At 41.5% G+C, this 26,583-nt stretch overlaps 1 protein-coding gene and 1 pseudogene across 4 annotated transcripts in view; one reads left to right on the forward strand and one right to left on the reverse strand.

Annotated features, from left to right (window-relative positions):
• The window catches only part of NHS (NHS actin remodeling regulator), a 353,602-nt gene that overhangs the window by 320,803 nt on the left and 6,216 nt on the right, over window positions 1–26,583 (forward strand). For 3 of the 4 annotated variants that reach the window (XM_019666690.1, XM_019666721.1, XM_019666711.1), the window contains exons 4-8: window positions 16,384–16,446; window positions 18,466–18,658; window positions 21,273–21,404; window positions 22,695–25,673; window positions 25,964–26,090. In XM_019666690.1, the coding sequence (XP_019522235.1) occupies window positions 16,384–16,446; window positions 18,466–18,658; window positions 21,273–21,404; window positions 22,695–25,673; window positions 25,964–26,090 (3,494 nt within the window). The remainder of the gene's footprint in view (window positions 1–16,383; window positions 16,447–18,465; window positions 18,659–21,272; window positions 21,405–22,694; window positions 25,674–25,963; window positions 26,091–26,583) is intronic. The other variant, XM_019666701.1, reaches the window with a different exon arrangement.
• On the reverse strand, window positions 1,887–2,583 carry LOC109395186 (calcineurin B homologous protein 1 pseudogene; annotated as a pseudogene).

Below are 26,583 nucleotides of genomic sequence, written 5' to 3' on the forward strand. Positions count from 1 at the left end.
CACTGAAGGAGGTGGGGAAGAAAATAGCTAACCTAAGTAACTTTGGAAGGAAGTATTTTTGTTGTGTTTTACTAACACCAATATTTATTGATGGGTTGATGAATATAATTTTAAATAGAACAATAAACTGTGGATTAAAGCAGTTTGCTACACCTCCAAAAGTGGGAAAAGCTATAAGCTTAGAAACTTTAAATATTCAAGCCAAAGAGCCTCTGAGGTACTGAATAGATAAGTATCAGACAATTTTTCCCTTTTATACAATTCCCATATTACATTAATTGATCACAAAGCCAGAATGATATTTCACACAGAATTCCCCATTTGTTTATACTTGAGCCATCCCACCTGGCTACTCCTGTTTGCCACTCCTTTCCTTTCCCTTTGCAGTGGTATTCTTTAGCCATTGCCTTCCTAAAGAATTGTGTGCACATCTTCCTTCCCAAGCAAGGAAGCCAGCAAGCAAGGAATTAGTCAGAAAGTCAGCTACAGGCAGATATATGAATGAATAGACGTAGACAGACATGAGGATGGCAACAGCCTGATTCAGTGAGGTCGAAACTAAGCTGACGTTGGCAAAGAAGCTGCTCTGGCTCACTTAAAGGTCTATAAGGCCACCTCAGGTTGTGCCACCACTGCCAGGCCCTGTGTTTTCTAAAAGATTAGCTGTGGTCTATGCCAGGAGGAATCCAGTGTGACCAGGCAGCTAATGTGACAATACAATCAATGCTTTGGATCTCTACTGGGAGCTGACCCTGGCTCCCAGCATAGTCATTTGACAAAACCTTCAGGATACTGAACACGATCTTTAAATCTCGTGGAGAGGTAAGTTAGGCATCTCTGGAACTCTAATCTTTCTACTTGGAAATATGAAGTAAATAACATCCAAGGGCATGCAGCACTGAGGCATAAACCATGCTACAGTGGTGGGAATATAGGAGGCATATAAGGTGCCCAGCTTCCTTGTCTAAAAAGCCATGAGAAAGTCCCCAAACATATTGTCAGAACAGCCATTCTGGTGGTGACAGTGCCCCAAAGCTGAGCAAACCTGCAGGCATAAGGCTATTTTCTGAAGAACCAACACTGCACTGATAAGACTAGCCATAAAGGTACTCTATGTGTGGGGATTCAGAGGCCAGAGGTCAGGGACCATGGACAAGTTACCTAGACTTCACTTGACAGCTTTCACCTTTCAGGAAGAACATCTCCATCCAACAGCCGTTTGACTGCAGGAGACAAAAGAGATGGTGACATTCTTCTGAGAGTAGTGTTGGTTCCCAAGCAGCTCCTGGGGAGACAACACCCCAGAGGCTCATTTATGAGTAAAGGTAAAAACTGCCAGACCACAGAACCATCTTGTCCAGTTAGACATATATTTAACAGGCATAGTTTGTGGTGTCAGGTAGAACAGAGGGGATTTTGAGACATAATGCAAAGCAGGAAGACTAAAAGATGAAGTGAATAGTAGGTTAGATGACAGAGAAGCAGGAAGCAAAGGCCATACGGGAAAGGTTGAAGGGGGAAAGGCAGCTTGGCTTCAGTCTGTATCCAGTGAAAGAGCTCGCTTGGTTGCTTCTTGGCATGAGTCCCTCTCTCCATTTCGGAGACTGGATGAACATGTGGCATTCATCAGTATAACTGGAGGAGATGACACTTATAAATGGGGAACTGGTGAATGGATACTGAAGAGAAATATAATGGGTGTGCCATTCTGTAATGCCCTGATTACACCAAAGGCAGGTTTGCGTTGACAGAGCTCACATGGGGGTGACATGTGGAATATGGGGAGAAAGGGGATGATAGGGTAAAGGTGGGGCTGGTAGACAGGAAAACTCTCAATTTGTAGTTCTTAAATACTAGAGAGCAAGGAACAGTTTGGCTTCAGCCTTTTAGTCAAGAAATCAGATGCTCATTTTCTACTCTATATCCACCTTCTCCAAAACCTTAACAAACTCTGTGAAAGATATGATACCGTCTCCATCCTGATTAACCTCCTGGATGGTCCTGTCTGTGATGCTGTTCAGTTGCTCATCTGAGATATTCACTCCCACCACCATGCATAACACCTGGAACAGCTCATCACGGGAGATCTCTTCATCTTTATCCAAATCATATGATCGAAAAGCAAAGTACAGTTTGCTGTTTGGGTTGTTGAGTGCTTCTGGTCCATTCTTCTTTGCTTTTTGCACTGTCTTTAGTGGGTCGGAAATGAGCCAAAGTTTTTATAAATCCACGGATGTTGACCTCATTGTCTCCTTCTGGAAAGAAGGCACCAATGAGCTGCTCCCCCAGTGGGTTGATGACAAGTTTTGGAATCCCTTGAAAATCTTGGCTGAGGGCCCCGTTCTCACCTTTGTCCACATTGGGGAGCCGACTATAGACGGGGGTGAGCTGATTGTGGGAAAAGCTAGTCTCCTTCTTGAGCCCCTTGAGCTCTTCCCTCCTCAGTTTTGTGGAGGCCCAAGACCCCACCCCCAAGCAGGACCTCCTCAGGAAGCAATTATGCTGGAAGAAACAGCATAAAGCTAAAGACAAAAGGAATTGTAGACAAATAGTGTACTCTAGTTGGTAAATGTGTTCTTCACAAGGGAATGAGTTAGAAATTCATCTACTTTATGTGAGAACTAGGATGGAGCACATAAATATGTTGTGGATAATGACAGTTTGTCACTGTTGGAGAAAGGAGTTACAAGTAAAGAAAGGGGGATATCTAGAATGAGTCCTATGGTATTGGATTAGAATCTAAAGTATGAGTATAAAGTCATACATATATTCACACACACACATAGCTACACACACATACATGTATATGTAGATAGATAGGCATACAATAAATATGGGTATATGTACATGTATGAGTATACAAACATATATTTCCTAGCTCTGTCATCTGAGAGGGCCTTACCAGCAATGACACTCTGGTAACATTGAGCACCTCTAGTGCCCAAACGTTTCTAAATATTCTCTAATCAAATAAACCAGGCTCTTTGGAGAAATTATTTATTCCAAGGCTCAGTCAGGGAAAACAAATAATCCTAGATTATCCTGAGATGCCGCAAAGCAAGAAAGTGCTCAAAAAAAAAATAAAATAAATAACAGGGCATGTCAAGGGCACAGGAGCCGATTTGAAGGAGCTCCCAATGGCCAAATCTGGGACACTTAAATGATAGTAATAGATTATAACACAGAGAATAAAATAAATACTGATATTAAGTAAATTGATAAGTAAATAAATCCATGGAGTTGGAGTAGCTCTTCCTTAGAGAAGAATTCTAATTAATAAATGTAGAAGTATTGATGGGAATTTTAAGAATCACCATTAGCCAAATATGACAGTAACAATTTTTGCAGGCAATAATCATCAATGGAGGCTAAAATTAGTTGGATAAAATTTTGTTAAGAAACAGGATATTTGCATAAGTCTCAAAGTTTCTCCCTGCAAGATACTTTATTGATAACAGAGAAAATAGTAACTTGGTAGCTGCAGAAACCTGGCGGGCACCATCAAAGTTAAACATCACCAGTACTAGGACATGCCTATATATGAACCTCCTAATACAATACATTGAAATGACACTAATGTGAGATTCTTGCCAAAAGTGTGTAACCTCAATCTAATCATGAGAAAACATCAGACAACCCCAAATGTAGGGACATTGTAGAAAATAATTGGCCAGCACTCTTCAAAAGTGACAAGGTCATAAAAGGCAAAGATTGAGGAACAGTTACAAATTGGAAGAGACTAAGGAGATTTGACAACTAAATGCAATATGGGATCCTAGACCAGAAAAGTACATCAGCAGGAAAACTAGCAAAATCCAAATAAAGTTAATAGATTAGTTAATGGTATTTTCAGTGTTCATTTCCCGGTTTCCACAATTGTACTATGGTTATGCAACATGTTAACATTAGGAAAAGCTAGATAAAGAGTATATGGGAACTCTCGCTACTATTTTTGCAGCTTCTCTGTAAGTATAACTATTTCAAAACAGAAAGATACACACACACACACACACACACACACACACACAGCCATGGATATCAGGTTCAACCAGGAAATGCTTAGTTCACAATTTCTTTATTTTATTTTATTTTGTTTTAAAGATTTTATTGGGGAATTGGGGGTGGGGCAACAGTGTTGGGGAATTGGGAAGGGGACCAGCCAAGTTGTTCTTCAATCTTCGTTGTGGGGGGCGCCAGTCGCCATCTGGCTGCCCATTGGCAGCTCGTGGCCTCTAAGCTCAAGGGGCTGTGTTCAATCTTAGTTGTGGGTGGGCGTAGCCACCATCCCATGCGGGAGTCGAACCAGCAGCCTTGTTGTTAAGAGCACACGCCCTACGTACTGAGCCATCCGGGCGGCAGCTCAGCTCAAGGTGCCGAGTTCAGTCTTAGTTGCGGATGGGCATAGCCCACCATTGAACAGGCAGTCTTGTTGTTACACCAGCTGAGCCATCTTGCCACCTGTTGGCAGCTCAGCGACAGCTCAGCTTCGGTGCAGCATCACTGGCCCACGTGGGAATCAAACCAGAGGCCCTGTTGCTCAGAGCTTGCGCTCTTAAGCCAACTCTTAACCAACTGAGCCACTCGGCCAGCCATCACAATTTCTTTACTTTAAATAGCAAAGTTGAGAAGACCACAGAGAACCTAAACTGATTAGAAGTTGCCATGGCATATGACACTTTGGCCCCTAGTGCACCATCCTGGCATAGATTCCCATTTCAGAGTGTGGAGTCAGTTTGTCATAGCACTTTACCCTCATCCTCTTCTGAAAGGCATGTCTAGCTTATCTGTTCTCATCAGTCAGGCCCCTTGGTCCAGGCCCAGATCTGCAAATACTTGGGACATTCATTTGCTGTCCCCCTGTGCAAGCGTAAGGCAGATATTTCCAATATGTTGCAATACTCTTCCCCACATAATCCACACAGCCACTGCTGACTGGAGTCCACACTTGAGCTGAAACATCTCCTACTGCTGCATTCAGCCTGCAGTCAGGTTCATGGGGACCCTTGAAGTCTAAGATATTTGAAGGCTTAGATTCTGATGTCTAGACATGCAGTCACAGATGTCATCCTTCCTCAAATGTGGTGACAGACTCCAGCAGTCTCACCAAGTGTCCCTCTCCAAGCCTCATAAGTGACGGACAGGTGAAATGTCTCATGGTCTCAGTGGTATTGGAGGAAGATGCTTGACATGAGATGGGGCCCTATGCCAACAGTTGATCAGGTTCCAGAGGAACACTGAGGCTTAAATCCTTATCAGGATTGGCAGCTAACTCATTACAACGTATCATGTCACAGTTATAGTCTTTGTCAGACTTGATAAAATTAGCTAGGAAAGAATATCAGGGATTCTTTGTCATTTCATAGGCTGATGGTTGTCTTCTAACTTATCACACTGTGGCATCCAGGGATTTTAAAATAAAAGTCTGTCAAATCATACTTTTCTTCTTACTAAGGACAAGGGACATTCCAACAGCTTTCTTGGGAAGTAAATGGAGGAAGTCACTCAAAGTAGGACCCAGACATCTTTGTTCATAGTCTAGAGCTATAAACAATGACCATGTTTACTCTTCCATTTTCTATCAAGAAGAAAATAGGTCGTATGAGAAAGCAGCTTCTGAGAAAAAATAAACTAGCTTATAGAAGAATTAGAAGACGGAATGGAGTTCTGAGCCAGGAAAGAGAATTAAAGACTAGAGCTGGCAGAACGGGTGTTTCAATAGTATTTGACCTGCCCTGGGATAAAGGCCTCCTCGCTGCCTCTCTCTCTCTCTCTCCCATCCCCAGCTCTTTCTTAGTCTTATCCAGCCTCTCCCCTCGCCTTTCTCCATGGGCACGCATTAGAGATTTTCAATATTCTTTTGGTTTATAAGAGCTGGGACTGACAAACACTGACCAAGCCTTCCCTTTACTGTCAAAGAAGTATACATACCACAGTGTCCTAAGCGGGTCTTGTTTTGATTTTATAAAATATCTTCCTAGTTTTGCAAGCTCTCTCAGAAGTATCTTGTTTTATGACCTGTCTCAAAATGGTGCTGTCCAACCAATCTTTCTTGCTTCATCTCAAGTGTGTCCCTTTATCTCATCTAGTTTGCTCCTTTAAACCAGTTAAGAAAAATTCTAACCTTGGTTATGAAAACCTTTGGCATACACATTCTTTCCTAATCCTAAACCTTCAATTGCTCCATTCTGCCTACAGAAATAATTTCAACTCATTAGTCCTACTCTCCAGTCTCTGTCCAATCTGGTTCTAATTTATCTTTCCAGATGGATTTCCCACAAATCCTTCGCACAGATATCAGACGTCAGCCAAACCAAACCACACGTGCTTCTCTAGAAAATATCCTGCACTCTCAAAGCAGTATTTCCACTTGGAATGCCCTCCCTTCCATTATGGCCTCTTATTTCTTCATTTTGAAAAAAATTAACTGGGCACCTACTATTAATAAATACTATAAGGATACAAAACTGAGTGTGACATAATCTCTGCATCCAGAGTACATGGATACTAGAGGAAATTATATGGGTTGAATATAATGTGTTAATACCTAACCGGTGTGTGGTGTTAGAATGATGTCAGGTGTTAGGATTAAACTTCATGGCAAAAGTAGTATTAAGCTTCTTGGAGAAGGCCTTGAAGGACGGGGCAGAATTGTGACATGAACTCTGGGAGGAAAAGGTTTACAGGCTGTGGAAACCATGAGAGCAAGCAACAGAGGCAGAAGAAAATGGAGTGCCTATACATGAATTCAAATACTTTAGCTTGGCTGCAATGCTTCAATGGCCTAGATCTTGAAGGATCTTGAATGTCAGACTAAAAAGTTTTAATTTATTCCATAGGCATAGGAAATTATTGATGGGTTCTGAGCACAGAAATAACATGATCAGAAAGAGCAGTGCTTTATGAAGATACCAGGCCGTGCATGCATAGGGTTAATTGCCTCAATTTCTAGAGGCTTTTTCTTGGTCTAATACAGAGAGAAGAGCCTGAAATTAGTTTCAAATATAAGATTGCAGGAGTGGTGATGCCTATCACACTCTCCATTGAATTCACCTGTCTAGTCTTTGCCGAAGGTTGACAGAACTTGGAAACGGGCTGTAAATAGCTTGTGACTTTAATTGTAGCTGCCGTTCCAATGTGGTATTTTTCATGGAGCAAATCAGCACAACATCTAGCATGTGGAATGATATAGCTGTTGACCCTAGCAAATACTTTTTCCCTCTATACCCCTTTTCAAGGGTCACCAGAAGCCATTTGTTTTCGAGACTCTCTCAGGTCTCCTGCTCTCTGCCATGAGCTGCAGAAATCACTATCATCTGGACACCCCACGTTACATCACACTGGTTCATGTCTTCCTCATTGGACTGAGGGGCAGGAAGTAGCAAGTACTTTAGATGCCTCAGACACAAGAAAACTGGGCATGACGCCTGGTACCACGTACTTTACCCAGGCAGGAGAACAGAAACCACACCAGTTATTTTAACAGAAAGAATTCAATACGGGAAAGGTAGTATGAGACTGACATGGCAAATGGGAAACTGAGGTGATAGAGGTAGTGACTACAGAAAGTAGCTGACACTCCTAGGGAAGACCCTAAGCAGCTGGTGAGGAAGAAATGATTGCAGAGTCCCAGCATAACAGAGTATGGAAGAATACATTTGGAGCTGACAGACAATAGCTTAATAGCCAGCATGATAGCTAATGAAAGCATTAGCCAATGAGTCTCATTTATATCAAATATGCTGAGAAATAAAGAAAATTCCTTCTTGCAGATCTTAGTTTTGGAATTCTTTCTTTTTCAACATTAGCCTGGCTATGGAATAGCCATTAAAATTACTTGTCTGTACACATCATTACAGAATATTCTCAGGTTGACATTCTCTTGCATGCCTGAGACATTTATTTCACTGTTCAGAGTACAAGCAGACAATGGAATACTACTCACAATAAAAAGGAACAAATTACTGATACAACAACTTGGATGGATCTCAAAGGCATTTTGCTGAGCGAAAGAAGCTAGTCTCAAAAGGTATGAGGCCATTCATATGACACTTTCCAAAACACAAAACCATAGTGATGGAGAACATATTAGTGGCTGCCAGGGGCTAGGAATGGGGGGAAACTGTGACTATAAAGAGATAATCTGAGGGACTTTTTTGGGGGTAATGGCAATGTTCTGAAACCTGATTGTGGTAGGGTTACATGAGTCTGTGCGTGTGATAACATTCATAGAGCTGTGCTCAAAAAGAGTAAATTAAAAAAAGAAAACAGGGGGAAAAAGTAAAGGCGGAACATGCATTGCTTGCGTGTGAGAAGGTTTTATCTTTTAACAATAAATTGCTGCGGTAAGGTCAAGTATGACCATACTGAGCTTTTGCCACATCCGGCCTGAGTTATGAGGGAAGACTGTCACTTGGAGTGAGACCAACTGTACAATACCTCTTCAGTTTCTGAGCACCTCAGGGCCCCCGGCTGAGGGCAAGGCACGGAGGGTGATGGAGGAACTCTCCCTGTGCCTCTGAGCTGTTCTGGGACTCATGCTACCTACCCGCTCCTGTGATTTGGGTGAGGGTGTTTGTGCTGTTTGCAGCAGTTCAAAGCCTCCTTCTTCCCTGCACTTCAAAGCCTGGCCTGCCTTTTCCCCAAGCATGGCTTTTATTTGGTGCTAGCTACCTTTGAAGAGCGATGCTTGAATGGCCCTTGGCAGTGACCCCACTCATTGGCAAAGCTGGCCACAGGATGAAAAGTTGCTCACTGGCATCAGCATCACAGTGACCATGGCCCAGTGGGCCTTGTTCTGTGTTCCTCTTGACAGTCCAGAGCAATTCCTGTCAATAAATGACTGAGTGGCAGCAGAAAGTGCTCTCCCTCTGGCCTTCCTGGAGCCCTCTTTTCCATTCACGTGGGGACTACTTGCCACACATGCTTCAAAATATAATGTTGGTATGCTCTGCACATTGAAATTGCTTCATTAATAGGACACCATTAAACAAAGTGTTCCCTGAACTTTAAAATACATAAAATCATTTTGCATTCCATCACCCTAAGAGTTTCTGTTCAGTTCCAGCTGAGATCAAAAGGAGAGCAATATTCTTTGCAGTTACACGCCATCTTTCAGAAAGCCTCTCTTTGGATGAAAACCGCACCATTGCCATTGCCGTTCAAGCTCTGCTCACTAGGGGCCGATCTCATACCCAAAACATCAATTTGTTACTAGATGGGATTCAAAAGTGAAGGAGCACGTACTCGTTTGTGTTTGACTTCTTCCGCTCCACATACTTTTTTTTTTTTTTTTTTAGCTGAGCCATCCTGCTACCTGTTGGCAGCTCAGTGGCTGCTCAGCTTGGGCTGGACTCGAACCGCTGTTGCTCAGAGCTCAAACTTGAGCGAGCTCTTAACCAACTGAGCCACTCAGCCGGCCCCTTCCACATACTTTTTTTTTTAAAGATTTTTACTGGGGAATTGGGAAGAGGAACAGACAAGCTGCCATCCTTTTGTTCTTCAGTCTAGTTGTGGAGGACATCACCTCACTGGCCCATGTTGGTATCATCATTGCGCTCTTCCCGGCTGAGGCAGATCAGTCACCGGCCATTGGACAGCCACTCACAGCGGCTCACAGCAGCTCACAAAAGCGCACGCCCACTGCCAGCCAGCCCCACTGCAGCCTACAGCGTCACCAGCCACTCACAGTAGCCCAGCTCCAGGTCGAGCTGTTGTTCACCATCCTAGCTGTAGAGAGCGCAGCATCACTGGCCCATACGAGATCCGAACTGGGGCCTTGCTGCTCAGAGCTGGCGTCCCAAGCCAATTCTTAACCAACGCGCCACTCGGCCAACCCTCCACATACTTTTTTAACGTTGATATTGCATGTATCAATCAGGTGTTTTTTTCTATTGCTGTGTAGTATTCCATCGTATAAATGTAATAGTTCACACTTTGTTTATCCATTCTGCTGTTGGTAGATATTTGAGTTGTTTCTAGTTGTGGGGGTTTTATTTTGTTTTTTTTTTTGTTTTTTTGAGGGCGGGGAGGCTTTTGTCACTAAAGCTGCTATAAATATTTTTGTTCAAGGCTTTTGGTGGACATACTCATTTTTCTTACCTCCATATACTTAAAAGGGAGTTGAAGGGTAGACATATGTTTAAGGTGATTAGCTACTGCCAGTCTCTGAAATGGCTACACCATTTTACACTCCCCCCAGCAATCAACACGAGTTCCAGCTGCTCTACATCTTTGTCAACACTTGGTATTATTAATCTTTTTAAATTTTAGCCCCTTTAGTATATAGTACTATATCGTTGTGGTTTTTATTTGAATTTTTCCAATTGAGAAATGATGTCAAGTGCCTTTGTATATGCTTATTGGCCTTTTGTGTATTTTCTTCTGCAAAACACTTCTCAGGAGAATTGAGGATGTTGTGGTGCCAATATCTGTCAGGGAACAGAAACAAAGGTGTGACTTGGAAAAGCAGACTTATCAATGATAAGGCCATTTTCCCCAGTCCTGACTAGCTATGCATTTTTGGTGTTTTAAATAGATAGTAATGTATAAAGTGGTGCAAGGAAGAAAAACATAGCAGGTACCTGTTCCCAAATATCTCCCTCCCAGCTTATAGCCATTGTCCAGAATTCTGTTTCAGAGATTTTGTTCCTTTGGGTTTATCACTAGGAGTTCTAAGTACATTACTGTGAGTGCATCTGTGGGCTTCTGTCCAGCCTCACAACTTGCGGGGTGCACGGTGTGAAAGTTTGGGAACTTAGGGTTTGCTGCATTCGGGCCCTATGGGGAAGCACGAAGGCCCTGGCTGCCTGTGGGAGAGTGGTGACAAAGGACAAACCAGGAAAAGCAAAAAAGACTTGGGACAAAGAAAGCAAAGGATATGCCCTAAACTCTTATTTACCTCACCATTTTGTTTTCCCACAGTTGCTCACTTGGGTAAATGTTGGAGTTGAGGAGCGAGGAAAGGGAGAAACACAGTATGAGTTAAAAAATGATGTTATGAAACATGTTTGGTAGATAAGAGCACAGTGCCAACCAGTAGGAGACTTTGGGACAGTCTCAGAGGTATAAAAAGGCTATGTAATTGTAGGAGCACGAGTGATATGTGAAGAAGGTATTGCCAGGCTCCTTTAAGCTTTCCAGAAGGTTCAAAGCACTTTATATTTATGTACAACACATACACACCAGTGAAGAAAAATATGAGGCAGACAAGGATCCCCCCCATCTCACAGACAAGCCATAATATGTGCAGAAATGCAGGGACTTGGTCTAAAGACAAACTAGCCCCAGGGTAGAATGAAAATAAGATCCCAGATCACCTCTCTAGGAACCCAGTGTGCCTTGCGATGGCCATCTTCACTCTAAGGTTTTATTCCTGTATTCAAATGTACCACAAGATCTATTCTCTAGTAAATATTTCTCATATTTAAGACAGCATGATAGTAATAAGTAATCTCTGAAAGTCGACTGCTATAAATGCCATGTGGTATCAGTTAGATCACAAACCAAAGCCAAATTTTCAAAACATTTCCTGCTGGAATACCCACAACATTTTAAGATGTATTTTGGAAAGTTTTGAAGCAAAGTAAGCCCCCATCAGCATATAAAATAAAACCAAGAAGAAAGTAAAATGTGGAGGGATGACTTTTTTTATTTTGGCAGTAAGAGAAAAGATGAGGAGAATCTTGAGATCTTTGGATAAATGCTTGTTCATAGCCACAAAATGAAGAAATGCACTTTTTTCTCACACACACACCACAAGAAACATTGGGGTTTGGAAACTATTCTTTCATTATTCACCAAAGAAATTTCTTTGACTGCTTTTCAGTATAATGTCTGTTATTTCTTGTTGTGAACACTGGTCATAAGTATAACTCTAGTTTTTCTTGAAGCAGTTTCATGGGACGCTAGGGAAAGGCTTTGAGAGTATAAGTGATAGGCCAGCAGGGACAGAAATAAAGGCATCAAAGAAGCAACTTTTGTCATGGACAAGATGGGCATGACCAGTACTGACTGATCCTAAAGTGGTGCAACTTGAAGTCGGAAGCCTTTCAAAATCAGTGGTGGGAAGGCCAGAATGGGAACCTAGACAAGGTAGGAGAAATTCTTTTTCATTTTATTCCAACATTTTATTATAAAAAATATCAAAAGTACAGAAAAGTCAAAAGAATTATATAGTGAACATGCATACACTCATGAGGGAGATATTATTTTTTATCTGACAATTTGTTTCCAATGGGGCTGATTTTCACCCCATTTCATCAAAGAATACTCTTGAATGAATGAATGAGTAGTCAAACAATCTTCCCACACATGTATTCTGGGGAACCCAAGGTGTTTTACTGCTACTCCTGCATGGAATGATAATTCCAAAAGCAGGAGTTCCTATGGGTCTGCTTCTATCATCTGTTGTTTGGTTGCTTCTTGCTTATGCTGTCTTGTCTCTGCTTTGCCTTGTTATCTTTGACTTTGTGCTGGATGTTGTATTGAAAAATTATATGTGGAAAAAATTTGATATTATTTCTTTAGAAAGGATTTTTGTTTGCCAGGCACATGGGGGTGCTAACAGTACAACAAATATTTATAGGGCATTACTGAGGCAGTAGGAATATAGTTATGAACAAGAAATGGTTCCTGCCCTTACAAGTCTTACTCTGAATGAGCAATAGGATTTATTTAAATAGAGCCTTTAAAGAATAATTTCGTACATACAAGTTTGATCAGCATACAGCTTTTCCTAACCTTATCCATCTGCACCCATTAAGGAGTGGCATGCTGGGCTATGTAGAGATGCCCTGAGGTAGCAGTTCTTTTGCAGTTTTATTTCATAGATAATTTAGAAAAATTTCTATGAACTGATTATTGCATTCACCATGTAAAAATCTAATCAGGGGGCCGGCCAAGTGTCTCAGTTGGTTAAGAGCACGAGCTCTGAGCAACAGGGTCGCTGGTTCGATTCCCACATGGGCCAGCGAGCTGCTCCCAAGCTCAGCTGCCGCTGAGCTCCAACAGTGGCAGGATGGCTCAGCTGGTGAGAGCACGTGCTCCTGACAACAAGGTTGCCGGTTTGACTCCCACATGGGATGGTGGCTATGCCCACCCGCAACTAAGATTGAACAGGTCACCTTGAGCTGAGTGGCCAGGAGCTGACCATGGGTGACCGGATGGCGACTGGACTTGGAGCTGAGCTAGCTGCGCCCTCCACAGCTAAGACTGAAGGACAACAACTTGCCTGTTGCCCTTCCCCAACTCCCCAACACTGTTTCCCCCCTCCCCCAGTTCCCCAATAAAATCTTTTTTTTTTAAATGTGATCAGAAATCATCAGAACGATTTTACTTCCTTTGACCAAACACCTAGGAAAGATGATGCTTTAGAACACTACACTAAGGCAGTTACTAATTCATGGCAGAAATAAAATCATAGCCCATTTGAATATTATAAACTAAAATACTATAATCGACAGACCATCTGCAGGGACTTAAGTGCTTGTGTCTAGGTGGTAGAACCAAAGAACACACAATCCTTCCACACACAAGCTCAACAGTACCTAGTTTCAGTCCTCACAAGCTGGAGGTTGGAGCTACTATCAAAATATAGTGTGTGGGGGGAGCTGATTAGTTGAGGAGGAATCTTCTGTGGAGTGTAACCCATGGAGACCTTGACTTAATGATGATGACCTAAACTGAAGAGTCTGAGCTCTCTCTCTGGACTTGCCATTCTTAGACCTTCCCAGGTGTTATCTCATGCTTGTTTAATGGGATGGGGGTGGTTCTCAAAAAGATGAAAAATAAAAATCACTTCTCATCCCTCACTCCTGGAAAAAATACTCAACAGGAAAGCTGACTTAGGAGATTTAAGCCAAGTTATCAAAGTCAATATATTAATATCATTAATATATTTTCTGCCCTATAGTTTCCTGCCGTGTGATATCTTGAAATCCTTGCATGAGACACCAAAGCCTTTGGCTTGTTGGAAACAGATCCCTTTATCATGTAGGCTTTGCTTTGAGGCTCCTTTTTTCCTACTTCAATGAGTTTGCTCTCTATTTTGCACACCCCAGTGTCTTACTTGAGACTTGCACATCACTATCTGTGACTGAGTTTTATGAGAGAACCAGGTTAGTGTCTGTACTCAGGCCACATACACCACATTTATCAAAATGATCACTTTCAGTGGGGGAGGTATAGACCTTATAAAATCATTTGTTTTAAGTAAGATCTAGATCAAAGTTAACTGGGCCTGAGGAGATGGCATTTGCTCTATTTAAAAATTAATGAGCGGGGTGCTCGGTTAGCTCAGTTGGTTGGAGCATGGTGCTGATAACACCAGGGTTGCCAGTTTGATCCCCGCATGGGCCACTGTGAGCTGCACCCTCCTTAAAAAAGAGTCAACTATGCCATTGTAGCATGAAAGCATATGTGTAACCAATGACCATGGCTGTTCCCCAATACAATTTTTTTAAAAAATTAATGAGCAACCCTGTCAGTTAAAATTTGGAAAATTAGGGCCGGCCGAGTGCCTCATTGATGAAGAGTTGGCTTGGGACGCCAGCTCTGAGCAGCAGGGCCCTGGTTCGGACCCCACATGAGAGCCAGTGACGCTGCACCCTCTACAGCTAAGATGGTGAACAACAGCTCGACCTGGAACTGGGCTGCCGTGAGTTGCTGGCGACAGCATAGGCTGCAGAGGGGCTGCAGTGGGCTGCCGTGAGCTGCCGTTAGTGGCCGTCCAATGGCCGGCGAGCAACTGCCTCACCCAGGAAGAACGCAATGATAATACCAACATGGGCCAGTGAAGCGATGTCCTCCACAACTAGACTGAAGAGCACAAGGACAGCAACTTGTCTGTTCCCCTTCCCCGATTCCCCAACGCTGTTTCCTCCCCCCAATTCCCCAATAAAATATTTTTTTTTTAAATTGGAAACTTAGAAGAGAATTAGATCTTGAGCATCCCCCCCCAAAAAAACAACAACACATGTATGCCATAGGCTTAAGAATAACTAGAACCAGCATACATCAATAACAAGCCTGAGGTAGAGCCAAGTGTTGCTTGTGGTTTCCTCTATTTCTTTTCCCCTATTTGCACTAAGATGGTAAGTTCCCTTGGATTCTATGGTGTTTGCTTCCTCCTGAGATCTTGAGCAATGACCCTTTATTTGCATTTCCCATCACTGTTAAAACACACAGAGCTGGTATCATTCAAATGCACAAATAATTTGTTGAGCTCTTACAATGAGGAGGCATTTTGTTGGCATCATGGAAGACTGAAAGTAAAATTAAATATGGCTCCTGACTGCTAGGAATTAGTAATTTAATAGATGAAAAGGACACACCCAGGGATAATTCATATTACGTTAAAGCAGTGGACATGGAAAGTGCTGTAATAGAAGCCTAATTGAATCCAACGCTGACATAGTTTAGAGTTTAAAAGAGTTTCAGTGTCTTTCCCAGTAGATCCTGAAAAGGGAATTCTGGTTACCAGGTAATTTTCCAAACAGGACTACATAATTTGTGGGGCCTGGTGCAGAATGAAAATGCAGGACCCCTACTTGAAAACTAAGAATTTCAAGATAGTGACAGCATTAAACCAAGTGCGGGTCCTTGTGAGTGCAGGGCCCTGTGCGAGTGCACAGGTTGCATGCCCATAAAACCAGCCCTGTCTTCAAATACAGTCTATGAATATGAGGAAGAGACCATTTTTGAACAGTCCAGAGGAGGAATTTATACACAGGAAATTTTCTTCCAAATAGTTCATAGGAAAATAAACTCTTCCTAAGGAAAGAAAATAATTCATTGTTTTCCAAATTAGCAAATTGGAGTGGGATCTAAAAGATAGAAATTACAATTTGCAAAGACAATTTCTCACATATTTCACAGCTACAAGCTAAGTATAATAATAATAGTAGCAGTAGTGGCAGTAGTAGCTGATGCTAACATATAGAGCTTATTAAGTGCCAAGATGCTTCTAAGTCTATTACATATACTTACTCATTTAATCCTCAAAACAGCCCTGGAGGGTAGATACCATTATTTCCTATCTTACAGATGAGGAAACTGACCTTAGAGAGGTTAAGTAATTGCCCCAGTCACACAGCAAATAAATGTTAGAACCAGGATGTGAACTTGGTCTAGTTCCAGAGTCTGTGCTGTTAACCAGTATTTATGCTACTTCTCATAAAATAAAGACGGACTTGACGGATGGACAGAAGGAAGGAAGGAAGGAAGGAAGGAAGGAAGGAAGGAAGGAAGGAAGGAAGGAAGGAAGGGAGGAAGGAGTTATCCCATTATATTCATTCATTCCTTCATATCATAGATTTGGTTTAACCAGGGTATACTGTGTGTTGTATGCATGTTTTAATTTTTTTCTTTTGCATTTCATGTTCATAGTTTAACAGCACCCGTTCGCCCTCCCCCACTGAGTGTTGCCACATGACCCCATGGAGTAGAAAGGTACTGATTCTGAGAACATTCCATCACAGCCCTGTCCCACTCTTTCACTTTCTTCTCTTTTAATTTTATAGCAAATTCTATTGTTTCTAACTAACAGGTATTCTTTTAAATCAATTTAAAGAGTGGGTATTTTCCTAACTTGAATTAAATAAAATATAATTTATTCAGCCAAGCCATTGGCTTTTTTCCCCTTTACTTCCCCCCTCCCACCCCTAAGTTGCCAATAAGGCTCTGTTCAAGATGGGCATCAATCACCTAATGCTGCCCCCGGACTTTAGTTCACAGGAAAGAAATTCCAACTTGCCCTGTATTTATCAGAACTGTAAAGGTTCGGCTTCTCAAATCAAAAAAGACAACAGGACAAAAAGATTCTCTGACAGCCAATTGTCCCTGTCACCATTAAATAAAAAGTGCTTTTTGGCTGCTGGTCAGAGCCTGTAGTCAGGTCACTATTCTTTCTTTGTTTCCTAGTCCATTGTTATTCAAGGAAGGAATCGCCTACAAAATGTGGCCTCTGGTGGTGGGAGTTTCTCTCCAGCTTTTGCTCTCTATCCCTCTCTGTCTCTCTTTTTGCATGCACCAAACTTTTTTTTTCTTTCTGGAAGTTACCTAGGAAACAAAGTCTTTTGTGCTCCAACTTTATTTGAGCTATTCACTTCGCTGAGAATCTGCACAAAAGCTGAAGAGAGAAAGAAGGTTGCAATGTTTTTACTAAAACTTTCATGGCGAACACATTTTTTTCAAGGGGGGGACTGCTGTTGGGTGTGTTGGGGGGCTTTGCAGACACCTCTGACAAGGTAAGCAAATGCTGGGGGTTAATTTAAACAACTGGTTCTGGATACTTCTCTTTATGGGGGCTTGAGAACATTTCATTTAGCAGTATGTGAAATCCTTTGACTCAACAGGGCATAATGCTTCCAAATGTGAAGATGAGAAAAATTTTTTTAATGATCCTGGTTTTAGGACAGAATATTATTAAAACCTAACTGGAATACGAGGAAAAGTATTTATTTTCCGCAAACACCCACCTTCCTCCAAATTGTAGAAAGAAGTAAAACTAGGTTCAGTGGTGAAAACTGGTCTTTTAATAATCTGATTTAGAAACCCAGCCCTGAAATTAAAATTGGAATGGTGCCTTTTTAATAATTTGGGTTAGGAGCCCAACCCTGAAATCAAAGTTAGACAATATTAATATCTATCGAAGGTTTGAATGAAGAATTTTCAAATGTCATATAGAAGTAAAGGCCTCTACGTGGCTGGAAGAAAAGCTTCAGACTGTAAAGCTGAAAGAAACTAGGACTGTTTTATGTTTTACTCCCCCAAATTGGAAAAAGAAACCCACTTGAATCCCCCCTGCCCCAGTAACAGCATTTATCTTTTCCACTATAGTTAGTGAGGGGGAGCTTCTTCACCTTTGCTTTTCCATGTGCATACAGTGTTGAGGAAACCGTATTTTTAAAATGTTATTCACAAACGCCATAGTCCTACAATAAAAGTAACTCTGTTTTAATCCGGCCTCTCAGATTAGATTGGTTTGTCCTTTAGGTGATGTGTCCTGGAATGTCTCCTGACTCCAGTTTTCTGGCACATTTTCTGAAACATTTCATAGACATTTAAATCATCTTTTCCCTTTGATCCTAGTCATCTAGAGCTCTCAAGACTTTCAATAGGAATGTACAGCGAGACGGATATCTAGAAAGTGGATCTATCTCTCACTGGGTTAGAGATTAACAGTTTTCTTCAGTCTGAAGTTTGGGGATTTCTGGCTACCTTGTCTCTCCTCTTAATTCCACTTGTCCTGAAAAGCATGTTTATTTAACCCATTTTTTTCTTTTATGTCGCTTGACTATTGAAATTACAACTTTTAATTAATTGTGCTTACTACCTACTTCTAGGAATACTTCCTTTGACCTAAAAGCTTATTTCTGACCAAATCTTTCTTAACTAAACTATGAAATCCCTTATTTGTGTGTTTATATATAAACCATGGTGGTTGAGTCCGATGTACTTCATTTGCAGTCCCATCCCCCGGAGGACGAAGATACAGATGTCATGTTAGGGCAGAGGCCAAAAAACCCAGTACACAATATCCCCTCAACACTGGACAAGCAGACCAACTGGAGCAAAGCACTACCTCTCCCGACGCCAGAGGAGAAGATGAAACAAGATGCTCAAGTGATTTCTTCTTGCATTATTCCCATCAATGTCACTGGTATCGTTCTATTCTTTTCTTAGGGACAGTTGGGTCAGAATATTCTGTGTATTAAATATGTTCAAAACCTGTGCTGCTTGGGGGGGTACCAGTTAAGAGTACTGCTTTCAAAACAAGTAATACCCTTTTCATCAGAATACAACCCAGAGATGTTCAATATGCTTTTGTCAGGTTTTGAACACCAATTTGCATATGTTCTGCTGGGCCACTTGTTATGTAAATGATGGACAGTTTCTTTTGGGAAAAAAAATCACCAAATAGTTCTTTGGCCATAGCTGACTGAAACAATGGCGAAAGCGGCAGTGATTAATCATATGATAATGATGTGTGGCACTGCAAGAAACAAAATGGCAAACCCCCAGGTTTCTAAAACTGCAAGTAATGATCCTGTAGACCAACTATAAAATCTGTTTTCATGCTTCCTTGAATGAAGGTAGGCTTGTTTAAAAGATCGTTTAGAAGTCTGCATTGATTTTAGGGATTTTTGACCTAAAAATATATGGATTCCTAGGTGAAAGCTGACTTCTACTCTAAAGCCAGCGAGCCTGTTTTCCCTCCACTCTCTGCTTTCCTACTCCTATGAATTGAGAGTGTGACTATTCGCCTAAGTCTAATGCAAGCCTGTGGGACTTTTCTTGAAAAGTTTATTGGTAACAATTGTAAAATCCAGAATTGGGTCTGGTAATCTTTGTAAGTAAAATAATGTTATAAAATATTCTTTGAAAGATAGAAATGAAATAGCCTATTCATTGGGCTTTCTTTAAATATTTCTAATAGTTATTGTTTAACTTATTTATATATTGAAAATTTCAAAATGGTCATATTATGACTGATTTTCAATCCTCATGCCATGTGGCTAAAGATTGCATGTTGCTCGAGATGCATTTTGGACACAGCTATTATTAACCCCACTCAAATTTCTCTCACAGAAAGTGGGGAGCAAATGATGACCTGGTATCTGGGACAGATATTATTTCCTTCCTGAAAAAAGGAGTTCTAGTTGATCCGCTGGTTCTGAGCTGGGGGTTAACTTTCCTGATGACCTATTCAAATTGTAGGATAAATTATTCGAAGCATGTGCACTTTATCTGATCTCTATAATCTAAATGGGATTATTAGGGAAGGTCAGCTGTCAAAATGGATCATTTTAGCATCCTCTTAAACTAACTTTCAGTTCTGGGAACATCTGATTATTAGCAGCACCTGCTTTCTTCATGGCACCGTAAGTAAAACCTTGTTTTCCAATTTAGTTCTTTGATTATGGGTCTTGTGAGTCAGGAAAAGGGAAGATCTTTCCTTCTGCTGTATTTCGGGAACACTCAGACTAAAGCCTAGATTATATGTTGATTTCAAGAGCTTTAATGAGAAAGTTGTTGATTATGCCCATGTAACACAAAGTGTCTGTATACCACATGTTCTGTAATTATTACGATTAGAATGAAGGATTTTAATTTTGTGTTGGAGCTAAGAAAGAAAAATTCCATTAGTACGAATTCTCCAATAATATGGTAATCATTCATCATGTGATATCTCATACAAATTTTTCAAAGTGAGTTCTAGAAACTGTTGTCACTATGGTGCTAAGCAGAACTCAAAACTGCTTCATTATATAGCTGAACACGGTTTAATATGCCATCCTGCCCCATGCCTAACAGTCAGGATAAATGATCAGACAACCAGATTCCAAAGCCCTTTTGACATTACAGCTCCCTGAGGCAAAGCTCACTCTGAAAAATCCATGGCACATGCTTGTGCCAGATGAGAGTTTGAGTTCCTCACCTCCTCCCTCATCATTCTAGGAGTTGGAAAGGACTGCATGTAGGGTGTGAATCATGTCACTATGGAGAGAGAAACTAACAGGCATCATGGTTTGCTGCCTGTATTTACTAAAGCAAACAGATGCATTGTAAAGACTGGGAATTGCAGCTTTATTTTTAGTTGGTTCAGAAGATAGATCCACTTAAGTGCGGAACTGGGGACTGCCTTGTATTTTTATTTTATAAGATGCCGGTGCTAAAGCAAAAAGTGTCCAATTTAGTCAGTGGAAGAAAGTAGACAGAGTTACAGAATGATTTAAAACACAAATCTCTATGCTGCTGTTTCCTCACAGCAAGTGTGTACATTGGGGGAGGGGAGAGGTTGGGCATGGTGGGTAGAAGGGAAGAAACCTCACAAAGATGCTTTTAATGAAGAGATGGGTCAGGATATGTTAGCTGAACTAATTTAGGGTTAACATCTTGACTACGGATCTGCTATGCAAAGATATCAGCTTCCGAGAGCCCAGAAATAGACCAGTAAATAGTAGTAACTAAAGGTTGTAAGGAGTCATTTCTGTGTGAGGGTGACTGATGTTATTTTTCTTTCCTCTTTCTTTTGATTTTCCTTCTTTGCTAGTTAATTTGGCAGTGCAAGCTGTGTGGAGAGCTGCATTTAGAAGTAAAGCTTGATGTATTGTACCATAATTTAAATAAAAGCTGAATAAGGGCGCCCTTATATTTGTTCACAGGCTTAATCCAAACTCTTCCTTTACTTCAATAAATATCACTGTGTTCCAAGCAAATGAAAATGTGTTTGCCGTTTCTAAAGGCTAATGAGACCTATTTGTGGGTTGCAGGAGTTGGTTTTGACAGAGAGGCTAGTATACGCTGCTCTCTTGTTCATTCACAATCCGTACTGCAGCGGAGACGAAAATTAAGGAGGAGAAAAACCATCTCGGGCATCCCCAGAAGAGTCCAACAAGAAATAGGTGCGGTATAAAACTGTTAATGGTTACTATTCTGTCAGGTGCTGATTTTAAGGAGATGAAACAGAAGCAGACCTTTAACCAGCTTCCTTAAAAATAGTCAGTGCTGTAACTTGTCGAGGTTTTGGTGTATATTTGTTTTGTTTTGTTTTGTTTTCAGCAAGCCAGGTAGTAGGACTTTTAAAATCTCTGTTCTTGACTATGAAGGTTTAACCTTATGGATTTAGGCATATATGTTCAGGTCTTATTGCTCAAATGTAATATTTTACTATTTTTCTAAGTTTTATTAAGATAGAAATTAAGAATAAAAAGTAGCAAGATTCACTGAAAGATTCTTTTAGAAAAGTATACCTTTATTTGAAGGGAGATATACTTTTATGACAATAATTTTAAAAGGAAAATTTCAAACATACTTAATTAAATATTCACTATTGATAATAGGATACCCTTGGTAACATTTTTTTTCTATTTTTTTTGTTCACTGTGTTTAGGATATCTTTTTCTCTGTTTTTAAATTATTATTATGGTAGCATCTCTTGTAAATAAGATTTTTATTTCTTATAATGAATTCTAAGGTTTTTATTTTGTTATGTTTACATCGCAAAGTAAAAATGAATAGTGGCCAAGAAGATAAAATGGACTTTCATTTAAAAAAATTGTAGTCACTTATTGGGGAAAAGTAATTTTATATTGAAGAGAGAGAGAATTAACAAAAGATTTAAAAGCATATCTTCTCTTAGTGTGTGCATATATATATATATATATATATATATATGCCCAAAAAATGTACACATTTTAAGAGATGTTATCTATTGGGTTGTTGGAAAAGTCATGACGTTTTCATTGCAAAAATGTGTCATGACTTTTCCGACAACCCAATATGTATTCCTTTTCAAAGTTGAATTGAATTGTGGTAGCAATGTGTAGTATGACGTTCACTCAAAAGATGGCGTTAATCAAATGAATGCTAGCATCATTCATTGTATTACAATTTTAATACAGTTTTTCCTTTCTTAAAATGTGTATACATATTTTTGGCACTGTGTGTGTGTGTGTGTGTGTGTGTGTGTGTGGAGAGAGAGACAGAGAGACAGAGACAGAGACAGAGACAGAAAGAGGCGGAGAAAGAGATTTTCCAAAGCATTTTAACTTTCTCCTAGTGTTATATGCTGATTCTTTTTTCTATAAGAGAAAGCTCTACCATGCTAGCACCTACATCTGTGGATGTCTCTCAGAATGTCTGGTAGTATGCTGTCATATAAAATATCTCACTATGTTTTCCATGTGCCCCAGATTCTGATGAATCGCCCGTGGCCAGGGAAAGGAATGTGATTGTGCACACAAATCCAGACCCTTCCAACACTGTCAATAGGAGGTCTGGAACCAGGGACTCGGAGTGCCAAACTGAGGACATTCTGATTGCTGCTCCATCCAGAAGGAGAATCAGAGCTCAAAGGGGTCAAAGCATTGCAGCTTCCCTTTCTCATTCCGCTGGCAACATTTCTGCGTTGGCAGACAAAGGCGACGCCATGTTTACGACTGCAGTGAGCACCCGAACAAGATCTCGGAGCCTTCCCCGGGAGGGCAATAGAGGCGGAGATACTGAGCCCAAAGTTGGTACTAAACCCTCAGCATATGAAGAGGGGGAGCCTTTCGTCGGAGACCGAGAAAGAACCCCTAATGATTGCAGCGAGGCCCCCAGCAGCCCAAGTGCACAGGAACACCAGCCTGCTTTGGGTCTGGCCTGTTCTCAACATCTTCACAGCCCCCAGCACAAGCTAAGTGAGAGAGGAAGGTCACGTCTGTCCCGAATGGCTGCTGACTCTGGCAGCTGTGACATCTCCTCCAACTCAGATACCTTTGGGAGCCCCATCCATTGCATCTCCACAGCTGGCGTCCTCCTCAGCGGTCACATGGACCAGAAAGATGACCACCAGTCATCCAGTGGCAACTGGAGTGGGAGCAGCTCCACATGCCCCTCACAGACCTCAGAGACAATCCCTCCTGCAGCTTCTCCTCCCCTCACTGGCTCTTCGCACTGTGACTCCGAGTTGTCACTAAACACGGCCCCTCATGCTAATGAGGATGCCAGTGTCTTCGTGACAGAGCAGTACAATGACCACCTGGATAAAGTGAGAGGCCACCGGGCAAACTCCTTTACCTCCACTGTGGCAGATCTTCTGGATGACCCCAACAATAGCAACACAAGTGACAGTGAGTGGAATTACCTACACCACCATCATGATGCCTCCTGCCGCCAGGATTTTAGTCCCGAGCGCCCTAAGGCAGACAGCCTGGGCTGCCCAAGCTTCACAAGCATGGCCACTTATGACAGCTTTCTGGAAAAGTCTCCATCCGACAAAGCAGACACTAGCTCTCACTTTTCAGTGGACACGGAAGGATACTACACCTCCATGCACTTTGACTGTGGTCTCAAAGGTAGTAAGAATTATGTCTGTCACTATGCAGCCCTGGGCCCAGAGAATGGCCAGGGCATTGGAGTTCCTCCTACTCTTCCGGACTGTGCCTGGCAGGACTACTTAGACCACAGGAGGCAGGGGAGACCAAGCATCTCTTTCAGGAAACCAAAGGCAAAGCCGACCCCACCTAAAAGGAGCTCATCGTTGAGGAAGTCCGATGGAAATGCAGACATTTCTGAGAAGAAAGAACCAAAGATAAGCAGTGGCCAGCTCCTGCCTCACAGTTCCAGGGAAATGAAGCTGCCTCTTGATTTCTCCAACACGCCTTCTCGAATGGAAAATACCAGTCTTCCCACCAAGCAGGAACCTTCTTGGATCAGCCAGAGTGAACACGGTACTAAGGAACCTCAGTTAGATACTTCAGATATTCCACCATTCAAAGACGAAGGTGCTGAATCAACTCACTATGCAGACCTCTGGCTTCTAAATGACTTGAAAGCAAATGATCCTTATCGATCTTTATCTAATTCAAGCACTGCTACAGGAACCACAGTGATCGAATGCATCAAATCTCCAGAGAGTTCTGAATCCCAAACATCCCAGTCAGAATCGAGAGCCACCACCCCATCCCTTCCTTCTGTTGACAATGACTTTAAACTGGCTTCGCCAGAAAAACTGGCTGGCTTGGCATCTCCATCAAGTGGCTACTCAAGCCAGTCTGAAACACCAACATCCTCTTTCCCTACTGCTTTCTTTTCTGGTCCATTGTCTCCTGGAGGTAGCAAAAGAAAACCGAAAGTCCCAGAAAGGAAATCCTCACTACAGCAACCCTCTTTAAAAGATGGAGCTCTAGCACTGAGTAAAGATCTTGAACTTCCAATTATACCTCCTACCCATCTTGACCTAAGTGCTCTTCATGTCTTGAATAAACCATTCCACCACCGTCACCCGCTGCATGTTTTTAGTCATAATAAGCAGAACACAGTAGGAGAAACGCTGAGGTCGAATCCTCCACCGTCCCTTGCAATTACACCAACAGTCTTGAAATCTGTTAACCTTAGGTCCGTCAGTAAGTCTGAAGAAGTTAAGCAAAAAGAAGGCAACAATCCAGAACTCCCCTACTTAGAGCAAAGTACTCTCACAATGGCTGCCCTGTCTCCGGGTAAGATTAGGCCACATATAGCTAAGAAATCAATATCGCGTCAGTACTCCACTGAAGACACCATACTGTCCTTTTTAGACTCCTCTGCAGTTGAGATGGGACCAGATAAACTACAGTTAGAAAAAAAACGTACTTTTGATGTGAAGAATCATTGTGATCCAGAAACAGTAACCTCAGCTGGTGGCAATCTTCCAGATTCAAGTGTCACAAAAGACCAAATACATATGGAAAGTGAGCCTATTCCAGAAAACACACCAAGTAAAATTGGTGACTTTCCCACAGAAGGATTTCAGAGGGTCTCTGCTACCCACCCAAATGATTTGGATGGTAAAATACTGCAATACGGAGCTGGTCCCGATGGAGCCCTAGCACAGGTCCAGAAGGCATCTTCTGTAGATCGGGAGGAAGTTGTACACCCTGAATCTGTGGATGTGCTCACATCTCAGTCAAACTCACAAACTAGAGCCACAGACATAAGCAATCAACTTAAGCATCAACTTGGGATGAGCCGCCCCCATGACAAAGTGCCTGGGAATATCAGCTACGAAGCAGAGCTATCAACTATAAATTCATGCCCTGAAAGATGTTCCGAGCAGGAAAATATTGCTTCAAGTATTTCAGCCAAAAGTGCCTCTGATAACAGCGGAGCAGAGGAGACCCAAGGAAGTGTGGATGAGGTTTCATTGAAAGGTCAGTTTGTCACAATGGAAAGGGGTCTCATGGCACTTCTTGAAACCCTTCTTTCTTAATTCCCCATAACACAGTACAGCCCTGGGTGTTGGGTTCCCTCTACTATTTCTTTTCACTTATAAAAACTATTGAGATTAAAAAAACTTTTGCTATTGAGGGACTAAACTGTGACAGATCTCGTTTTTAAAATGGTGGTAAGAGAACTGTTGTTTGTTTATTCCCTGAGTCAATGAAGCACAGCAGTGTACCAGGTAACTTCTTCCTAAAGATGCTTTTGTTCTTAATTTCAGAATCATCACCCAGTGATGACTCTATGATTTCGCCACTTAGTGAAGACTCTCAGGCTGAAGTGGAAGGTGTATTTGTGTCTCCAAACAAACCTCGAACAACTGAGGATTTATTTGCAGTCATTCACAGGTGAGGCAACAATACCAAAGGTTTTGCTTCTTACAGTGCTTCTCATCAAAAGCAAATATGGGAAAGCCTTGTGACTTGTAATACATTCAGAAAAAGACAAAAGCCAGCAAAGAGAAATTATTTTTCCAAATCAAATTCATAGACTTTTATTGAAGTTGGGAAATATGAGTCTTTATATGTAGTTAGACCTGAATAGAGACTTTCATAAGAAATGCTGAGAGACAGTGTTTTTTCCCTAAGAAGGACATTCTAGAACAAATTTTTATTTGAAAACAATTTGTGGATAAGTAATTTAGAGTGAAATCTCAAAAACTCTAGTGCCCTTTCTGACTTTTAAATAATTTCTTGAACCTAAAAACATATGCTCAAAGCTGCCATCCGACATTAGCAGAGATATATGTAAGTTGATTCACTAAACAGAGCCCCAAATTTGAGACAAGACAGTGTATTAAAAGCTTCCCCATTTCATGGCTCAGAACAACTAATCACTGCC

This window comes from Hipposideros armiger, unplaced genomic scaffold (assembly GCF_001890085.2).
Source record: "Hipposideros armiger isolate ML-2016 unplaced genomic scaffold, ASM189008v1 scaffold_13, whole genome shotgun sequence".
Taxonomy (NCBI): Eukaryota; Metazoa; Chordata; class Mammalia; order Chiroptera; family Hipposideridae; genus Hipposideros; species Hipposideros armiger.